General features: G+C 43.9%; 1 protein-coding gene and 1 long non-coding RNA gene across 3 annotated transcripts in view; one reads left to right on the plus strand and one right to left on the minus strand.

Annotated features, from left to right (window-relative positions):
* NF1 (neurofibromin 1) overlaps positions 1-12694 on the plus strand; it is a 238183-nt gene extending 225489 nt beyond the window's left edge. For both annotated transcript variants that reach the window (XM_081109596.1, XM_081109597.1), the window contains one exon: positions 10576-12694. In XM_081109596.1, coding sequence (XP_080965722.1) covers positions 10576-10718 — 143 coding nt within the window. In that variant the 3' untranslated portion in view covers positions 10719-12694. The remainder of the gene's footprint in view (positions 1-10575) is intronic.
* On the minus strand, positions 12220-16377 carry LOC308532250. The gene is made up of 3 exons (XR_013996970.1): positions 16230-16377; positions 16010-16105; positions 12220-12667 (listed from the first exon to the last, which is right to left on the minus strand). It is a non-coding gene; the product is annotated as an uncharacterized lncRNA (long non-coding RNA).
* Positions 16378-19850: the final 3473 nt, after the last annotated feature.

A 19850-nucleotide genomic window follows, 5' to 3' on the forward strand; every position in this document is an offset into this window, starting at 1 on the left:
AATTAATATTGGTTCTCTTGTTTTTAAAGTTAGATTCATTTTGAGCAAACTTTTGTCTCTTTGGCTACTACTAACGTGATGTTAAACCTGTCAAAATGATTGTTGGGTTTTTATTTAATTTTTATTTTAGTATCCAGATTAATTGGTAGGGGATTTCTACTGGAGACAGTAAAATAATCAGGCTTAGAATAAAGGTGACTAGTACAATTTCCCCTGCTGGTTGATTAATCGCTTATGTTCTTGTTGGACATTATCTATATCATTTGCCTTTTTAAAAAAAATAGTCCTATTCTGTAACCTCTTAGAATTGTTTATAAAAATCAGAGAATAGCTGTATGGTTTTGGTTGCAGTTTTAAACCAGTGGTGTCACCTCCAGTGCTTCTTCAGAGACGGTGCTCAAATAGACTACTACCCCCTAGAAACCTCTGGCTGTTTTCAAAAGACACTGAAGTTTTAAAAGTAATAGAATTAACTAAGTATAATCACTGTATTCAGCATTTACGGTCTCTAAATTGTAAATTGTGTGTCTTTTAGTTTGCCAGATTATTTCACTACATGTTTTTGGAGAAAAGGTTTATCTTTTCAATCATGACTTTATTCTCCCATGAAACCCATTTTTATCTCTAAATTGTGGGTTCATCTCCATGAAGGATTTTGATTCATCTCTGTACCCAGTTATTGTATTTTTGTTATTTGCTCTCCTGGGATACTCTTAACAGGAGTTAATACTTTGTATGTAATTAGGTATACTGCTTTATGTCTTTAGCTCCATGTAATCATATCCTTGTCTCCTCAATTTATGGAGCTGAGTTGCTGGTCTCAGTGGGCTGAAAGAAGTGATGAATCTTAGCCAGATTCCAGGCTCAGTCTAGCATTTCAACTTGGCTATTTAGCTGTACAGAAAGCAGGTTTCCCTATCTCCATTCCCATCAGCCAGGTCCCATCAGAAATGTTTAAAGAAGCTCTGTGTAGTTTATTATCAAATTATCCAACATCAATCTGTGCCCAGTCAACTGAGCTGTAAGCAGGTGAATGCTCTGTTGTCCTGTGTGAAAAAGCAAAAGTTGCTGCTCTGCACAGCTCAGCCCTTTGCCATAGACCTTCCATGTCAATGCAGGATTCTAACTCTGTGGTGCTTAGCAGGCTCTGACACTGAACTGTATTTTCTTGTAGTTTCCAGCATTCTTTGCTGAAATCAGCTAGGTAAGAAATTTATGAACTTCTTCCTCCCAAGCATTTAACCCAGCCGTGGGCAAACTACTGCCCAATGGGCGGATCCGGCCCATTTGAAATGAATAAAACTATTGAAATAAAAGACCGTACCCTTTTATGTAATGATGTTTACTTTGAATTTATATTAGTTCACACAAACACTCCATCCATGCTTTTGTTCCGGCCCTCCGGTCCAGTTTAAGAACACATTGTGGCCCTCGAGTCAAAAAGTTTGCCCACCCCTGATTTAACCTTACTTAAATAAAAATGTGGCTGGTAATTCATCAGTCACCAGCTTTTGAGGAAGTGGTGGTTACTTAAAATAAAGCATTTGACTCTGAAAATGCATTCTTCTTGAGAGATTATCATAGCCCACTTGTCTGTCCCCTTAGCACAGGACTGTTTTATAAATCCACATTTAAAATGCATAACTGTCTTCTGATTCCCTCCCTCGTAGAAATTGAACTTGGCATTCGTGGAGCCAATGGACTGTATTCAGAGTCAGTGCATATAAATTTGTGTTAGCTGAACATAAATAGACAGTTTAGCCAAATGGACATAAAACTTTCCCTCTTCAGATTTTCCCAAGTGCCACTAAAATAGTCCTCAAGAGAACCCATAGCATTTATTCTGTGATATATAAGAATATTTCAAACTTGACATTGTGATCCATTATTAGGTACACTGTAGCGAGCTAGATGTGAATTGAAGAACCAGGATTAAAACTAGAAAATAAACCCTGTTTACCTAAAAATGCTATTATGCTAAATATTAACTTTCTTTTTGTTAATTTGGGACTTTCTTTTTGCATAAGGCCAAGCCATGAATGGTTCTAGATAATGAGCAGTGAAGCCTTTTTTTAGAGCCTTATTTTGAGTACTCTACGCCCATTTCAAGTGCAGTCTCCCTGCATCCTCTTTAGGTATTACACAGGAAGTGTACCAGAAATAAAAACTGAGATGGAGCTATATGGACTTAAAAAGAAATCAAATAGACCCATTTCTAATGTGAAATTTAATTTATATTCTACCAAGACCTCCTATTTTTCACACTGTAATTTAATTCAGTAAACATTTGAACACCTATTTTGTAGGTGTATACCTGGGACATTTAAAAATGAAGGAGACCCTGGTCACCAAAGACTTAACAGCTTTTCCCCATAGATCTCAGTACCGGGTTTGGAGCTAAAGTTATTTTCTTCTGATCACAAATTCTACATGTACATTTTTTTTTTATTTTAAGTACAAGAGTAAGCCTAGATAACCAAAAGTCCACAGGTATTTATTCTACAGATATTCATTGTTTACTACATACAAGGGGACTCTGTTAGACCCCAGGGAGTGGGGGAGCTGGTAGAACATGATACCTGCCCTCAAGTAGGTTTTAGAAGAGTAAGAGTGGTCAAGTGTACACAGCTAACTATTTTACTTGTTTTGTGGTATTCATCATGTTGTACCTTTACCATAAAGTATGCTGATAGTTCAAAGGAGTATTTTTTTAAGAATAATCGGGTAATGATTATGGCAAAAGTTTTATATTTTTTACCCCCAAAAAGTGTGAGGTATGTATTATACTTTTTTAAAAAAGAAGTCTGTGTTCTATTTTAAATGTTTCTATTGATTTTTAGAGAGTAGGAAAGAGAGGAAAGACAGAGAGAAATATCGATGTGAGAGAAACACATCGATTAGTTGCCTCCTGCATGAACCCTGACCAGGGCCCAGGCCAGGGAGAAGCCTGCAGCTGTGGTACGTGCCCTTGACTGGAATCGAACCTGGGACCCTTTGGTCCGCACGCTCTACATCCACTGAGCCAAACCAGCTAGGGCTATTTTATTTTGTTCTTTTCTTTTTTTAATATTTCAAGAAAAACTATTTTAAATATAATAATGTTACATGCAATGAACATTAATAATTCAAGAAAACTTATTTTAAGTATAATAATGTTACATGCAATGGACATTAATATTTCAAGGAAAATTATTTTAAATATAATGTTACATGCAATAAACCTTAATATATCAAGAAAAATGGTTTTAAGTATAATATTACATGCAATAAAAATATTTCAAGAAAAAAAGATTTTGAATATAATAATGTTACCAAAACTGTACTAACATAGTATAATATCACAAAAGTTATAAGAAATATTAAAAATCTGCAGATACCAGGATTACTTCTATCATATTCTAAAATGTTTTGTGTTTTTTTTCTGGCTCTATTTTGGTTCATCAGTTTATGTTGTTCATTATATTCCACAAATGAGTGAGATCATGAGATATTTATCTTTCTCTGACTGGCTTATTTCGCTCAACATAATGCTCTCCAGGTCCGTCCATGCCGTTGCAGATGGCAAGAGTTCCTTCTTTTTTACAGCAGCGTGGTATTTTGTTCTGGCTAGGGCTATTTTAAATGTTTCTTACTAGAAAAGAAATTTAATATTTTTCTTTGATCAGCTTATTTTACTGTTAATAAATGAACTTGCATATTTTTGGAGCAAATACTTATTTGAGTTTTATTTTTAATTCCTTTCTTTCACTTTATTTTGGGGCTGGGTCTAGGCCTGACAGTTGTCCACTCACTTTGCTTCTGTAATGCAGACCCCCTCCTGGGAGGCATTCCTAGACCAGCAGTGTGACAGCTGTGTGCACAGTGATAGTTCCTCAAAACCGTTTCCCCAAATGTACAGACACACCTTGTTTATTGTCCTTCACGGATGTTGCATTTTTTTTACTAATGGAAGCTACTCCACCAGTAAAAAATTAGAGCTTTCTCTATTGTGGCGGTCTGGAACCAAACCTGAAATACCTCCGAGGTGTGCCTGTAGACTTAGCTCTAAGTCAGTAAACTCCCAACATGTTTACCAGGTGTAAAATGTCTCACTCTTAAAGTTATTTTGAGGCTACTTAAAAATCTCAGAAGTGATTTGAATGTTTTAGTGAACTGCTTATAGTATCCCCAGAACTTTATCTGGTATTTTCTTGATTTATTTTTTTCTTTTTATTTGTTATTGCCCTGTATTTAAGGGAGGAAAATAATTTTAAACTGAGCAATTGCTTGGTGCAATTTCTGCTAATTTTAAATTGTATTTTTAAGTTTAATCCTTGATTTAAACTAAAATGCTTAATTGTAATAAAGGTGATAAAAACACAGCTGTCTGTAAAATTGTAAGTTCTGCCATTTATTTACAGAGTGTAATATTTAGGAAATTAATGGTCAGAATTCAATAGTTAAAACCAGATTCCTTCGAAACCCAGGAACATAAGTATCCAGTATCTAATCACATTTCACCCTTTTTATGTCTTACGGCCATCACTCACTCTTGTTTTTTCTTCATTCTGTGTCTGTGAAGCATCCCTGCCTTGCTCTAAATCAGCAGTTTTCATGCAGCTGTTTCCTCATCAAGGTACTCTTCCCTTTCATCATCTTTGCACGAAACACTGCTTTCCCTGTACTCGTCCTGGGCACACGGCATGAGACTCACTCACCAGGCCCTGTAGGCACAGTGGCTTAGCGCCCGGGGACCTCGGAAAGCCGCTGCTTTAGGGTCCCTATGTGCCCTCTGGTCTAGGACAGTGGTCAGCAAACCGCGGCTCGCGAGCCACATGTGGCTCTTTGGCCCCTTGAGTGTGGCTCTTCCACAAAATACCATGTGCAGGCGCGCACGTACAGTGCGATTGAAACTTCGTGGCCCATGCACAGAAGTCGGTTTTCCGCCTGGGCGAAACAGGTGTACAAGACGAGTGTGGATGGGAGAGTTGGAAGGGGTCGATCTCAGCGAACATACCTCAACCATATTGAGGACGTTTTTAGCAAAGGCCAGCTTAGGAGTACCCTAATTAAGTTAATAACAATGTACCTACCTATATAGTTTAAGTTTAAAACATTTGGCTCTCAAAAGAAATTTCAATCGTTGTACTGTTGATATTTGGCTCTGTTGACTAATGCGTTTGCCGACCACTGGTCTAGGAGACTGAGGACAGGGAGCTGTTTCTGCTCCCCGAGCGCCGGACTGACAGGGGCAGGTTAGCAAGAGACTGGAGAGTTCATAGAGTAAGCAGGGTGTGTGGTTTGAGGAGTTATTAGTTTAGGAAGTATTTCTTTTCCCAAATGTAAAAAAAAAATCAACCCCAGTATTTTCTTACAAATTAAACCTGGCTGTCCACTCTATCACCTGTGTGTTTAAAAAAGGAATATGGTCCTTAGTTAGCTCTAAGTACTAAGAAGGAAAAAGTATGATATGATATACTCACAGCTAATCTATAAAAGATGCCTTTTTTTCTTTTATTCTTCTATAATTATTTTGTAGAAAGATTAGACTAAATAGAAAAAGTGTTAGCAATTGATGAAAGTCCATTAAATTTTTTAAATTATTATAGTTACTATTTTGCATATCTAGCTCAAAATACAAATATTTCTAAATTTATATTTAACATGTACCCATGAATGTGTTTACTAAAGCATATGAAGCTATAGTTGTCTTTTCTTCCAAGATTTATTTTTTGTGCTTATTTACATTAGTTTCAGTAATTTTACAAATTCTAGTATAAAGTTCAAGTTCTATGCATTTGTTCTAAAACTCCTTTTAGTATATCATGTGGTCTTTGTTATTTCAGCTATTAGGAGAATCTTAATTTGTATAGTAATTATATTATCAAAAAGTCTTCACATAGATTATCTCGTCTGATTCTTCTAAGGACCCTTTGAAATAGGCAAACCTGCTGATCCTTCATGGCCAGAGTAAGAACTAGAACTAGATCTGATCCAACCCAGACTCAGACCTGGGTCTTCTGACATGTTTGCCATCTCGTGCATGTAATAAGACTTTTTGAATAGGTTTGCCCCATTAAATGTGTAATAAGCTAAGCAATGCAGTCATAACCTACTATTTTTGCTGTGCAGGTGGTGGGAGATAGGGGTTATTATTAGGCTTTCATTGCTGTTGTCTAACTTCTCACAAATCACCTAACCCATTTTCCCTCAGCTTCTCAAGAACTAAAAGGGATCCAGTCCTTTTTATCATGTCATGAAAATATCAGGTTCTAGTTCGGGAAATGATTTTGGTGTTTTAAAAAACAAACACCAAAATTAGGTGTTTTAATGATTTGTCAGGCCAGATCTATGTCCCCAGTTGTCAGAATAAGCAAACCCTGATACCTGCATTCAAGGAACTCACTTGCAAGCAGAGGAAATGGACATGTAACTTAAACAACTATAATGTAATGTAATTTACTCAATTCACTAAATTTGGAGCAAAAACACCTTTTACTTAGGATTTGCATCTTTATCCATAATATACTACCACAATCCATTGAGCATAGTGCTTATTAGTACACTGCTATAGAGGATTCCCAGCTGCTTCTGCCCTGCATGGTTGTCACTGGCTGCATGTTTGGCCACAGCTCATCTGCGGGGGAATCCAAGCTAACCAATCAGGACCTTGATTGAAGTTTTTACCTTGATTCCACTTGAGTGATGACCCCTGGGTTTCTGTCACTACATAGATTTTTGTTTTTGTGCCCACTGAGGGTCAGAAGGGAGAGCATGGGGCGTGAGAGAAATGGATGCAAAGCTCTAGAGAGGCCTCAATGAGAAGCAATGCAGCACAGAGGTCTGCTGACTAGTTTAAAACATAGCAGGGACTAGTCCAGGTAGATTCTGTCTCCATTGGAGCAGAATAACTGACAATCTGACAGTTTTTCCTTTAGAACGTTGAGACCAAATCCTTCACCAACTTCTAGAAAGTTTTTAGATTCAGTTTTAAGAGGGTAAAAACAATGAATGGTGCCAAAATTCTCCAGAGTGGGGATGATGCTTAGAAACTTAAATGCCATAACCTGATACTAAGATCATTCTTGTCATACAACCTGGTTTTTTCAAGATGCTATATTTTGGTGTAAGTATAATGCAATTTTTATTTTATTGTTTTCTTGAAAACAACCATCCAATATTTTTATGTCACCTTCTCCTTTGATCCTTAGTGTACAACATTTTTGCTGTGCGGTTAACTTAGGAGTCATAGCCATACCACATTTACCTGTGTGTGAGTGTAGAATTGGGTCATTAAATAGGAAGAAAACACACACAAAAACAAGAATTGAACTGAGAAGAATATTGAATCTGAGAGCAGAGGTAGGACCTCAACCTCTCACATAGCATTGAATCTTTGGGTTATGAGTGATGGGGCTAAGTCAGTGAGTGATACTGTAACTTTTTGTTGTTCCAGAGAGAGGGGAGAGAGAGAGAGAGAGAAAGAGAGAGAGAGAGAGAGGAAGTGAGAAAGAAAGAATATCATTGCTTGGCTGCCTCCTGCACACCCCACACTGGAGATGGAGCCCACAACCGGGGCATGTACCCTGACCAGGAATCCAACAGTGACCTTCTTGTTCATGGGTCTGTGCTCAACCACTGAATCACACCAGCCAAGAGATCTTGTAATGCTTTTAATTAGAAGGAGCACAGGCTCGTTAGGAAAAAAATAGAAAGTTCAGAAAAATGGAAGAAAAGGTCACCCATAATTCCACCACTCTTAGATAATCACTGTTAACATTTTGGTACCTCTCTTTCCAGGTTCTTTTCTTTACATAGTTGAGGTCATAGTATGTATAAAATGTTATGGCTTGCTTTTTTACCCTTAAAATGTAACTGGAGATAAATAAGGCTTTAAAATGTTTTTATGTAGCGATATGAAGGTTATTTGCTTAACAAAACAGAAAATGGAATATTCTTAGTATTTCTTTGAAGTCACCTTCATTTCAGTGACTTAATCTATGTAAGTACAATTTATGTAATTTTAATCCTCACCTGAGGATGTTTTTTTCCATTGGCTTTTAAAGAGAGTAGGATAGGGGGAGAGAAGAACATCAACGTGAGAGAGACACATTGGTTGCCTCCTGCATGTGTCCTGACCAGGGCAGGATGAACCTGCAACTGAGGTACATGCCCTTGACCGGTAGTTGGACCCGGAGACCCTTTGGTCCATGGGCCAAAGCTCTAACCACTGAGAAAAACTGGCCAGAGCTCATTTTAATTCTTCATATCACTGCGCAGGCCCTTGTCCTCAGAGGCGTTGCCACCTTGCACTGTGATGACTGCTTTCCTCCAGAGTGAGCCACAGCCTAGCAGTGGCCGGGCTGCGCCAAAGGGGGCCACACACAGCCCAGGCTGGCAGGTTGCCAGCAGAGAGCCGCTTGCCCTCCTGGGTACTTTTATTCTAGGAGAAGAAATAAGATGTATACACCAGCTGTGAGAGGATGAGCAGAATGTAGTAAATATAAATGCCATATAAAATCAGGAGGGGGAAAAGGAGAGAGAAAGTAGTTCTGGTAGGAGACAGAAGATGCATCAGGAAGGAAACAGGTGAGAAAAAATATGGGTTGAATTTTACCCTGTAGAGATAGGCAAGGCCATTAAAAGAGCCTGTACAAACAAGTTCAAGGTACATTCAAAAGATGATGAGCAGCCTTCTTTCAGTTTTGTTGCTTCTTTTTTTAAAGAGCTCTGGAGAAAATGTAAATAAACATGCAGAAGAGAATAAAAATCATCCAGAGTTCTGTTATTCAGAGGAAAGTTCTGTGAACATGGTGGTGTGTTTCCTTCCATTCATCGTCTCCACATGGTTAGATTAGAACCGATGCTGATACTGTGCGTGGCCCCTGGAGACGTGTTGCTGACATTGTTACTCACGAGCAAACACTGACAGATGCCCAAGTTCTCTGATAAGTTCATGAGAGCAAGTCCCTCTGGGCCCGAGTGAGTCAGCCGTGTGCCTGTGGACACCTTACACTCGGAATGAGTTCAAGGCTGAGTTCAAGAGAAGGGTATGTGGCTCCTCGAAGGCACTCGTTGCAAATCTGTTTTCTGTTCACGAGCCAATAAAGACATGGGTGGATCTACATACATTTGCTAGAACATAGTTTTAGACTTGAAATTTTACTTTTCATCCAAAAGTGAAAATTTTTCCATTCTCACATTTAATGTTTAAGATTCAAATGGTACAGATAAGAATAAAGTAGCAATTACCTGAAATAACACCATCCAAAGGTAACATATTTTGGCCAGTGTTTTCCCAGCCTTTATCATCCCCCAACTCCTAAATTATGGTCATCTTTCTGTATCAGTAAATATCAACCAGTACTTTTTTTTAAGCAGTCTTTTTTTCTTTTTTAAATTTATGAGAGAGAGAGAGAAAGAGAGAGAGAGAGGGAGAGAGAAAGCGAAACATCGATTGGTTCTCCCACTTACTGATGCATTCATTGGTTGATTCTATGTGCCCTGACCCGGGATCAAACCTGCAACCTTGGTTTATCTGGACGCTGCTCTAACCAACGGAGCTACCCGGCCAGGGCCAGTACTTTACATTTTGGTACAAATTGCTGACATGCTCTCCAGCTGGTTGCTTTCCCACCAGTAGTTATGCTAAAGGTTGGTATAATTGGTCTAATTATTTTGGTAAATTTTATTGAAGTGTAACAGACAGAAAAGTATACAAACCATATGAACTTTTAATAAGTAAGCACTTAAAAATTCAGCATCCAGATCAAGAAACAGCGCATTACCAGCACCCCTAGAAGCCACCCTCATGCCTTCTGTCATTCACCACTTCCCCGAGGTAACCACTGTTCCGTTACCTGTCTAATTTGTAATCCTTGCTAATCTGAGGGCTAAATAATATGTTGTTTTTGCTTCTGGTCACTGTTATGAAGTCACTACTTAGATTGTTTGTAAGACGCATTGTAGGGCCCTGTTTGGGAGGCTTCATCCCTCCAGAAGAGAAATGAGAGGCATGTGTTGAAGGTGCGGAACATGAGCTGGCTGGCCACGGTGGAAAAGAGGTCAAAGCAGAGACTCTGCAGTGTGGTCTTTGTGGTATGCTGTTTTCTCAGTAAAAATCTGAGTTCCTTTGGGACAGGCACTGTGATTAGAAAAATAAAAAGCTCTGCCTTTCTTTGAGATGACGGATTTCAGTATCTTCTGTAACTGCACAGTGTGCGTGCTGTGTGCATGGACAGCAGCAGGGATGTGTGGCGAGAAGCTGACCTCTGCTGGAAGCTGCTGGGATGACTTGGAGGAAGGAGTTCTTGTCTTCCCTGCTAATCTTGAGTTCACCTCAGGCCGGCCTGCCTCTAGCGACTTCCCATGGGTTTCTTTTCCTTGTGCTGTTTTTCTGCTGTGATAGCAAAAGTTTCTTACCAAAGGGTGAGTTTTTCTGTGTGACAAGGTCTTCATAAGCATTCTAGCAGTTGACTATTAAAATGAAATATGCAAAAACAGTCCTCCAGGTTGTAGCTTGTATACAAGCCGTGAGATCCAATCCTGGCGCTTCACACCAGAGAGGGTGTAACTGGCTACTCTGTTTCTCTCCAGGAATCGACAAGGAGAACGTTGAACTCTCCCCAACCGCCGGGCACTGTAACAGTGGACGAACTCGCCATGGATCCGCAAGCCAAGTGCAGAAGCAGAGAAGCACTGGCAGTTTCAAACGTAATAGCATTAAGAAGATCGTGTGAAGCTTTCTTTGTTTCCTTTTTCAAACAGACCTAACGTACCTACGTACATATGTACGTATGCGGGCTCTGCACTAGGGACCCCTCACCACCGGCTGTGATGCTGCACTTCCTGTTTATAAAGAGCCCACCGGCTGCCGCGTTGCCAGATGATCAACTCTTGGAAGCATTGCCTAAATTAATGCTGCTTTTCCTGTAGCTGTTTCTCCCTCCTACTCTCGGTGTCTGGTGTAGGCAAGTGTGCAGAACAACTTCAGAGTGTGGGAGGTCAGGGCACTTGACCTGAGAACATGGCAGTGGTGAGAGACTGGATTCTTTCCTCCTGCCGACTGGGAAGGCCATGTGCACAGAGCCCGCCTCTGGTTTCCTCCTCCTCAGAGGGAAGTGTCCGTCTGTGTACACACTTCCAAGGTAGACGTTCACGGGAGAAATAATATTATAACCCCAGTATATTTAATCCGACGTTTAGCTGTGGACTTTTTTTACCTTTCAAAACCGAAGGAGCCATAAAGGTCAGGCCTCAGTGGTTTCATACCATAAGCCACAGGCGAGGTACTTCGGGGGGTGGCGGGATTTACTATTTTGTAGTGGGTTCTTAAGAAATACTAACACTTGAGTATTAGCAATAATTACAGGAAAATAAGTGTAACCACATATATCGTAACATTACCGAATTACAGCGATGGGTTCTGAGGCCTTATCCAAACTCAGTCATCCAAACTAGTTTATTTTTTTCCAGCTGATTATGTTTTAATCTTTAACTATGCTAAAAAGTTGTTGTTTTTTGTTTTTATATACCAAAACTATACTGAGTATAGTAATTATACATTTTCCGCTCCTCCTCCTCTTTCCTAAATAATTCTGAGCAGGGTAATCCGTGAACAAAGTGTTGAAAGTTGTTTTAAGAAGGTAACTTGTATAGATGTTTGTATTAGCTCCAGAGCAACATGAAATGGTACGTGACTTTTTGAGTAGCTATTGCTTTTACTTTGCTTAATAATTTCCCAGAAAGAGGGAGTGTGGTGTATATTAACAAAAACGTCATTGACAAAAACATAGTTTGTCTTGTATCCTTTCCCTCCAAAAGAATCAGGAATTTCTTTAGCAAAACATTTGGGTTGTATATGATAGAATTGCATTTAATCACTGTGAAAAGACTAGTCAGCCTGCATTAGTGTGACTGTAAGGGACCTTAAGAGGTGCTGCTCTACTGAATGGGACGGATTATCATGGTGTGGGGTTTCCATAGTAACGCAGACCCAGTGTCTTTGGGGTACCTGCAGTATGCAAAACAATTCGACTTCAGTGAGCATATAGTATCTAGATGTTCCAATTCAGGACTAAACCATATTTATTACAAAAAGATATTCTCCCCCGAGTCCCCGGTTCCCTTTATACATTAAGATGTAGTGGCTTTGAGAGGGGAGTTTCCTGTAGTGCTGTTTCCTAGTGGATTTCAGTAAATTCAGTTCCACAGCTCAGTCAATGAATAATGGTACATGTAAGTGTTCTGGTTTTAATAATATAACACATTTCACATTTATTCACACAGTAACAATGTAATATGTTAATGTAAATAAAATTGCTTTTGATATTCAGAAATAATAAGAATTTAATCTTTTTAATTTGTTTACAGTCCTGGGAAAAGTAAGACCATTTGCCAAAATAAAAGGAAAAAAAACCTTAGTATTAATAGGTATTTTGACATAAAATTATTGGAAAATATTGAAGACAGGTGCAATTAACTACACTTTTGTTTTTAACTCGTAGAGGCTGCATTAGAGTAGATTGTTTATAATAACAGAGCAACTAAGACTATAAAGAATCTAAGACTAGCACTGGGTTTAGAAAAGGTCCCTGACAGCCCAGTGCCCAGGATGCCAAGCTGCTGTTCCGGTCTTGGCTCTTGCACAACCCAGGGCTTCGGGGCAGGTCTCACACCTTCTTGGCTCCTGGAATAAAGACCAACATGAGCCTTCAATCATTTCGGTTTCCTGTTTTTCTTCTTTGTCGGTTAGTTTGGTGCACATGACAGTGGGTATTATTATGCTGTTTTCCTTCTCTCATCAAAATAGATAAATTTCCAAAGGTTTACTGTTAAAAAAAATATTTATCTTTCCATAAACACGTTTTCCAAGGGATGGTATTTCTTAAAGGTATGCACTGCCCTCTAATGTAATGAATGGCATGAATTCACTTAAAGTACCTCATGAAATGATCAGCGTTGCACAAATCAAATTGAACCTTCTTTGAACTACAAACATACTTTTGACCAATACATCCTAAGAATTTGAAAACTTTCCAAGATTTAAATTTTCCTTGTTTAAAGAACTTCTGGCTTTTGAGGAAAATCCAGCTCTCCACATAACTAAAATGCGCAGGACATAAGTCGCTCACGTACGCTCCCCTGAGGGGTGAAGTGCTTTTCCAGGCCTCGTACCTGTGCTCTGCTCGGGGAATTCTGACATTCAGAGCAAGTTGCCCATTTTGCAAAATCTGATGCAAGTTCTGTAAAGGACATTTGTAGGTCATGTGATTTTGATTTGTGGATTTTCCCCGGACTTTTTCAAGAGGAAAACATGAACTCATCACTATCCATTGTGTGTAGTCTGCCTGTTTTACCACGGCCCCAGCCCCGGGGGTGTGCCCTTGTTTGCCAACATGGAGACACGGTTCACTGGCTTCGGGGGAAGTGGCGAGTGCCCTGTGCTTCGTCACTCCACACCTGTTCCCTTCTGGGTGCAGATCCTGAGCCAGGCCCAGGTCAGAACGGATGTTCTGGGGGGCGAATGGAAGCGGGCAACCCTCCCTGCGTGGTGGTCTTTAGGGTTTTTCAGTTTTGTTTGGGGTTTTTGTTTCTTTTTTTTTTTCCATTTCCCCTCCATCTCCTGGCATAATGAGGCATGTCTTAGTCAATGTTATGCAATGGACTTTTACGAAAACTCACTTAGTGTCAGCCACACAATTTTTTTTAATGCAGTATATTCACCTGTAAATAGTTTGTGTAAAATTTGACAGAAAAGTATATTTACTACACTGTAAATACATGTGATGATATATTGTATTATTTTGCTTTTTTGTAAAGCAGTTAGTTGCTGTACATGGATAACAAACAAAAATTTGATTATTCTCGTGTTAGTGTTGTTAACTTTTTCCTGCGACTGCGTTGCATCATTTAAAGAAAATGCTGTGTATTATAAACTTACATTGTATATGATAACTCCCTCTCCTTTCCATCAGACCTACACTCAGCAGTTCCCTGTTAATATTGTCAGCAGCTGTTCGCCAGCAGGAGAAATACTGCCCAACAGACAAAACCGGTCATTGTAGGGGACATGGTAGAAACCTATTTCAGACCATTGTTCCCCACCCCATTTTCCTCCCTGTGTATGTACTCCCCTTCCCCCCTTTTTTAAGTAAAATGTAAATTCAATCTGCTCTAAGATGTGGGGAGTTATTTAATTTCTTCACATGCTTCAGCTCCGTTTCCTCACTTTCCTCCCTCCTCGCTGATCTTTTGAAAGATTAAGGCCATTTCCTTTCTTTGAAGAATGTCTTGGGTTCCTCTCCACCCCTCCCACCCCAGCCCTCCCCCTCCCCCGCCCCCCACACTCCCCCTCCCCAGCCAGTGGGTTTCCATTCCAGATCCTCTCTCAACTGTTAAAATGAGTAACTTTGGTGAAAGATGTTGGGGAAGGAAAGGTTTTCCTCTGGCTTCTTAGGATTCCTGGCTGGGTGTGACAATGAAACCAACAAAGACAGGTTAACAGGGGAAAAGTCTACAACGTTCTAAGTTTTATGTGACACAGGAGCCTTCGGGAGGAGATGAAAGGCTGACAGAACCGTTAGGAGTGTTTCTGCACTGGGCTTAGTACAGAGGGGTCCTTTGTGCAGAAACAGCAGGTCCGAGGATGCGCTAAGTAAACCAGGACTGAGTGAGGCCTGTCTGTTCCTGGCCTTGTCTTTGGAGACAAGGATGCTCCTTCCTTCTGGTCATAGTGAGGGCCCCTCTCGCAGGAGGATTTGTGCCCCCGTTTCCGGGGAGAAGGGCCGGGGAAAGGTCAGAGTGACCTTCCGGCCTCAGCCATGTTCTCAGGCTCCAGCTCAAGATAGTTGGTATGCCAAGGTGCCATATTTGGGGGTTTTGTGTCCTGAACGCCACCAAATTTTTTTTAGGGCCCGCCAGACCGAGGGTGACCCTATTCTCTGGGATAAGCTGCCTGGACTTCTTTTAAAATGAGCAGTCGGTCAGAAAAGCCAGGACACTTTGAAATTAAACACAGGGCTAAAGGACCAGGAGCTAGACACCTGCTGGTGAGAGGCAAGTGCTGAGGAGGCAGGTCCCTCCCCTGGAGAGACGGCTAGTCCTTGGCCCATCCCACACCCCTGAGGCAAAGGCAAACTCCAGCTGTGGCCCCGGGGGAGGGAGAGATCAAAACTCATTTCCCTGTGTGCCCAGGCGTACAGACCGGAGCAGAGGATCCCCAAACACTGCAAACAGCTTTCCCCCTTTCCCTGCATCACAGTCACAAGTAGGGATGCCTTCAGGGTACGGACCCGCTATCCCTAGACAGCTCCTTGAGGGTGTGGATCACGTGGTTTCTCTTTTATGGGGCCCCTGTGCCCCTGTTTTGCCTGCACAGTGTTTGCCTTCTGTCTGGGACACCCTCAGGCTAGTCTGGGGACTTGAACTACTTGGCCAGAAACGTTCATTCCCATGGGGATGGGGAGGGGCAGGAGGCGCTGAAGAAGAGTAAAAATGTAACCTACATCACAGTGTTCCCCTTTTTCTAGGAAGTAGTCCAACACTCCTGACCCCCGAGGCACGCCCCCAGTGGTGGCAGGCATTTCCCTCACCCCGCGTTCTCCCTTGGTCTCTATCAGTAAGACGTCTTGGCTTGCTCACTGGCAGGGTTGGTGACAGGATTTGGGTCTTGAAAAATGACCAAGAGCTTTGTCCTGGTGGAGATGTGTCCATTAAGCGGCTGAAATAGGGTGTGGAGTCGTGACTGTGTAAGGAGGTCACCCTGGCTGGGCACCGCCTGGCCCCGCGAGCACGCGCAGCAGGGGTGCCTGGGCAGAAAGCTGCAGGCCGGGAAGGAGGCTGGCTCCTTCTGTTCTCATGTTCCTCCTTGCTTTGTCCCACTGTGGGGACTGCACCCTGATCTTCTTCATTTAAAAACTCCATAAAGATATGCCTTAGTCCCAGGCTGGCCAAAATCAGGGGACTCCATCTCTGAATCTGTCCCCCAAGTCAAAGGAAGATGAGGAATGAATGGGAGGGATACTCTTACCAACTTGGTCATCGCAGATGGAGGCAGGAAGGAATTAGGTGATCTGCACCTTCAGCAAAAACACTACCACCGCCACCCACGCTCATACCTGGGATTCTACAGGAGACCAGAAAAAAATTATTAACAAAATACTGAGTCTTGCATTAGCGGCATCTAGTCATTCATCCAGCAAACATTTCGCAGGCCCCTTGTTTTCATGAGTGAACCCCAGCTTCAGCACCTCTTGGAAATGCTTCCTGGTGCCCACAGGCCTTCGTCCTGGTCCAGGAACAGCTTCTCATCGCAATGCTGTGATTACCAGCTGTCCCTGTCCTCGTGGTTACACCCTGGGCCTCCGGATGCAGGAGCCAGGCCTTGTTCAAGGTGCTCTATGGGGTTATTGAATAACAATTAAGGCTCTGTGTGATCAGGAAGCTTTCATGGGGGAAGGACCCCATGCACAATAACAACCCATGCAAAATCCCTCCCAGGATGGATTTTACCATTCAGGGCCCTTCCTCCTGGGTGATCCAGCTGAAAGGAGCACCTTCCGGCTCTTGGGGGCTCTTGGCAATTTCATCTCCACTTCTTCCTCAGGGGAGACCCTTCTGCTGGCCTGGTATGGCTGGCGACCCTTCACCGAGGCCTGCTGCAGGCCGGGCACTGCACCATGGGCTCGCCACACATCAGCTCTGTTGTCTCCAAGAACCCCATGAGGTGCTGCTATAATTACCTCTGCTTTAAGGTGAGGGAAATGAGGCACACAGGGGTTATGTGATTTGTCCAAAGAAAGGGGCAGCAGGTAGGGAGGGCATCACTGAGTATCATGGCAGTACTCTAGGGCAGCGGTCGCCAACCTTTCAGACCTCACGGACCACCGGTTGGCGACCGCTGCTCCAGGAGAGTCCACCTGGAGGTCTATGAGAGCAGAGTGGTGAGGGCAGCTCACTCAGGGAAGGCTTCTTGGAGGAGGTGGCATTTGTGGGGGTGGAGGAAGGGAGGACATTCAAGGCAGAAGAAACTGCATGCGCAAAGCAGCTGGGCATTTCATTGATCAACTCCATGTGGAGTCATTGTCTTGGAACCGAGGCCCATGCCACACAGAACTCCTGGGAGACAGTAAGTGCTTAATACGTGTGTAACAGTGTGGTCGGCTGTGTTGCTGTTCTGCGGCGTCTTACAGGGCACAGGCAGGGATCTGATTGCAAAGGGCCTGCCTGCGTGCTTCCCATGCTGAAGACATAGGAGTTTTTCTTTTTGACAGCAGGGGGCAGCAGAGCAGGCTAGAAGCAAGGATGGCCTGGATCAGAGTGGGCTTGAGGCAGGTGAGAGCCCCGCAAAGAACCTGGGGATAAATGCTGGTGCCCCGACCCAAAGCCACTTTTAGGAGCCATTTTTTTTTTTCCAATGAAAGGATCTGGAGCCCAATTGCGTTAGCAATCAGCTGGTCCTGCTCCCTTCTGTGGGTCGGAGAAAGTGCTGGGTGGGCAACTGCGTTTAGTAAAACCTCTGGCTTCCCAGGCACCCCTCCCAGTGAGGAGGGACAAGGTCTCAAGATGCCCTGCTCACCCTGGACACCCCCCAGCGCTGCCAGGGTCCTGGGCGCCCCCAGCAGTGCGGGCTGGTCTACCGGCAGGCTCTGCTGGCTGAGTGTATGTCAGGACAGGTGAGAAGGCACAGGGCTCACACCACATTCTCCCTCTCCAGACCATCATTACTCATGGTGAAAACAAAACAAAACAAAACCAAACAGCAGGTTGTGAGCAGGAAGAACTGTGGTTCCTGCCCCAGTTCGGGCAACAGGGACGATGAGTGAAGGCCCACAGATGAGAATCAGAAATGCTTCCTGTTAGTCTGGCTCTACACCTCCCTGTGCTGACGCAGTAAAAACCGCCACGTGCCAGGCACGGCGGGACGCATTACATCCATTTGCTCATGAAAACCCTGTGGGACTCTGCAAGGTAGGAACTACGCTCCCCACTTTACAGATAGGAAACCTGAGGCCCAGAGACATTGACTTGTCCAGAGTGATAAGGCTACATGGGCAGCAGACCCCGGTGCCCAGCTCAGCTGTTTGCGATTCCAAAGCCTGGCTCTTAATAACCTTCCATACCTTCCGCATAATATTTATCCCACAGGTATTGGTTTCCTGTGGCTGCTGTAACAAACTCCCACAGACTTGCTGACTTAACAACAAACATTCTCTCACCAGTCTAGAGGCCCGAAGTCTGAAACAAGGAGTTGGCAGGGCCACACTCCCTCCGGAGGCTCCAGGAAAATGCTTTCCCTCGCCTCTCCCGGCTTCTGGGGCTGCCGGCGGGCCCTGGCTTCTGGCTGCATCCCTCCGACCCCTGCCCCCGCGGCCACATGGCCTCCTCTTCTGTTTGTGCCAAATCGGCCTCTGCCTCCTCTTACGAGGATTCCTGCGACTCAGCTCAATAAAGTAATGTTCACAGGGCCCGTGGTTAGGACGTGGGTGCGGTTCGGGGGCCATCTTTCAGCCCACCACACCGTATTTGCCCATTCCTCCCTCAGTGTATCCCTTCGCAGACCTTGATTGTGTGGATTGGGCATTGTGCTCGGAGCTGGGAGCTAGAAAATCAAAAGGAAAATGACACAGTCGTCCCTGCCCTCTGGGATCTTGTGGTCTCTGTGTGAGCTTTCATACCTACTTCCCAGATGCCCTTGATAAATAGCAGGAGGAAGAGATGTCAGGACAGTACAATCGCTACAACTCACTGCGCGTGGCCCTGATCTGACCAGCTGATACACACATTTACATACATCAGCTCACCTGACGCTCACCGCGGCCTTCGCCCCATCGGCAGGGTGGCCCCACACAGTCTGTACTTGTTACCTCTCTGCACAGAATTCTACGGGAGCACAGGGGAGAGGCATCAGGCAGCGAGAATGTGGTCAGGGGAGGCTTCCTGCAGGAGGTGCCACTCCACCGAACCTGGAAGGGCGGGAGTTGGCCAGAGGAAATGGGATGAGGGAGGGGGTGGGAGTGAGAAGGTACCCCAAGCAGGAGGCAGGAGGGAGCTGGGTTGCTCCCAGACAGGAGTGAGGAGGGACAGGAAACAGGAGAGGCCTATGGGCAGATGGGTTCTCAGCCAGGGATCGACCTGACCAAACTCCTGTTTCTCCCTAGAGAACGGGCCGGAACCCAGCTGCTCCTCCCTGTGTATTTCCCAGAGGTGCAGTTGAGGCTGTGCAGCTGTTGGAGATCCCCTGGAGGAAGAGGGGAGCAGGGAGGCTCCCGCCTTCTTGCTCACCCCTCCCCTAAAGGGGCCTCTTGCCTCCTCGAAGCACCCCCTGCACCCCCAGGTCCCCAGTCTGCAGCCGGACCCTGATGTGGGTGTTCTTTTGCCATACCTGTTGGGGCTGCACTCTGAGCTCTCAGACCAAGGAGCTGGGAGCCCTGGGATCTGGACCCAGTCCACCCCTAACCACCCCGGAACCTCGGAAACGGCACCAGCTTAAAGGGGCTTCCTAAGCGCTGAGCAGGCCCTCCTGGGTTCCCAGAGCCTGGACCCTCAGCACAGATCACATGATGTCAGGACTGCCCAGCTATGGGCTCATCAAGGACTGTGGCCACTCTCCTCTCTGTCCCCCGGCACTCAGCAAGAACAATGACAACCAGGAGAGTGCCTGTGTGCACCCTGCTGGCCCCCACAGGCAGTGGTGAGCAACAGGACCAGCCCCAGCCCACCTCCTGCTGGGGAGATAGGCAGCCCCGGCAGAGATAAAAATGCCAAACGCCAAAAGGAAGCTGTGCAGGAGAGCCAGGCTCAGGCGGGCAGGGCTCCCCTGAGGAGGGGACGTCTGAATTTGATGTGAGCCTCTTTTGGGAGAACCACGC

Source organism: Myotis nattereri (genome assembly GCF_964212035.1).
Source record: "Myotis nattereri genome assembly, chromosome: 16".
In the NCBI taxonomy this organism is placed as follows: Eukaryota; Metazoa; Chordata; class Mammalia; order Chiroptera; family Vespertilionidae; genus Myotis; species Myotis nattereri.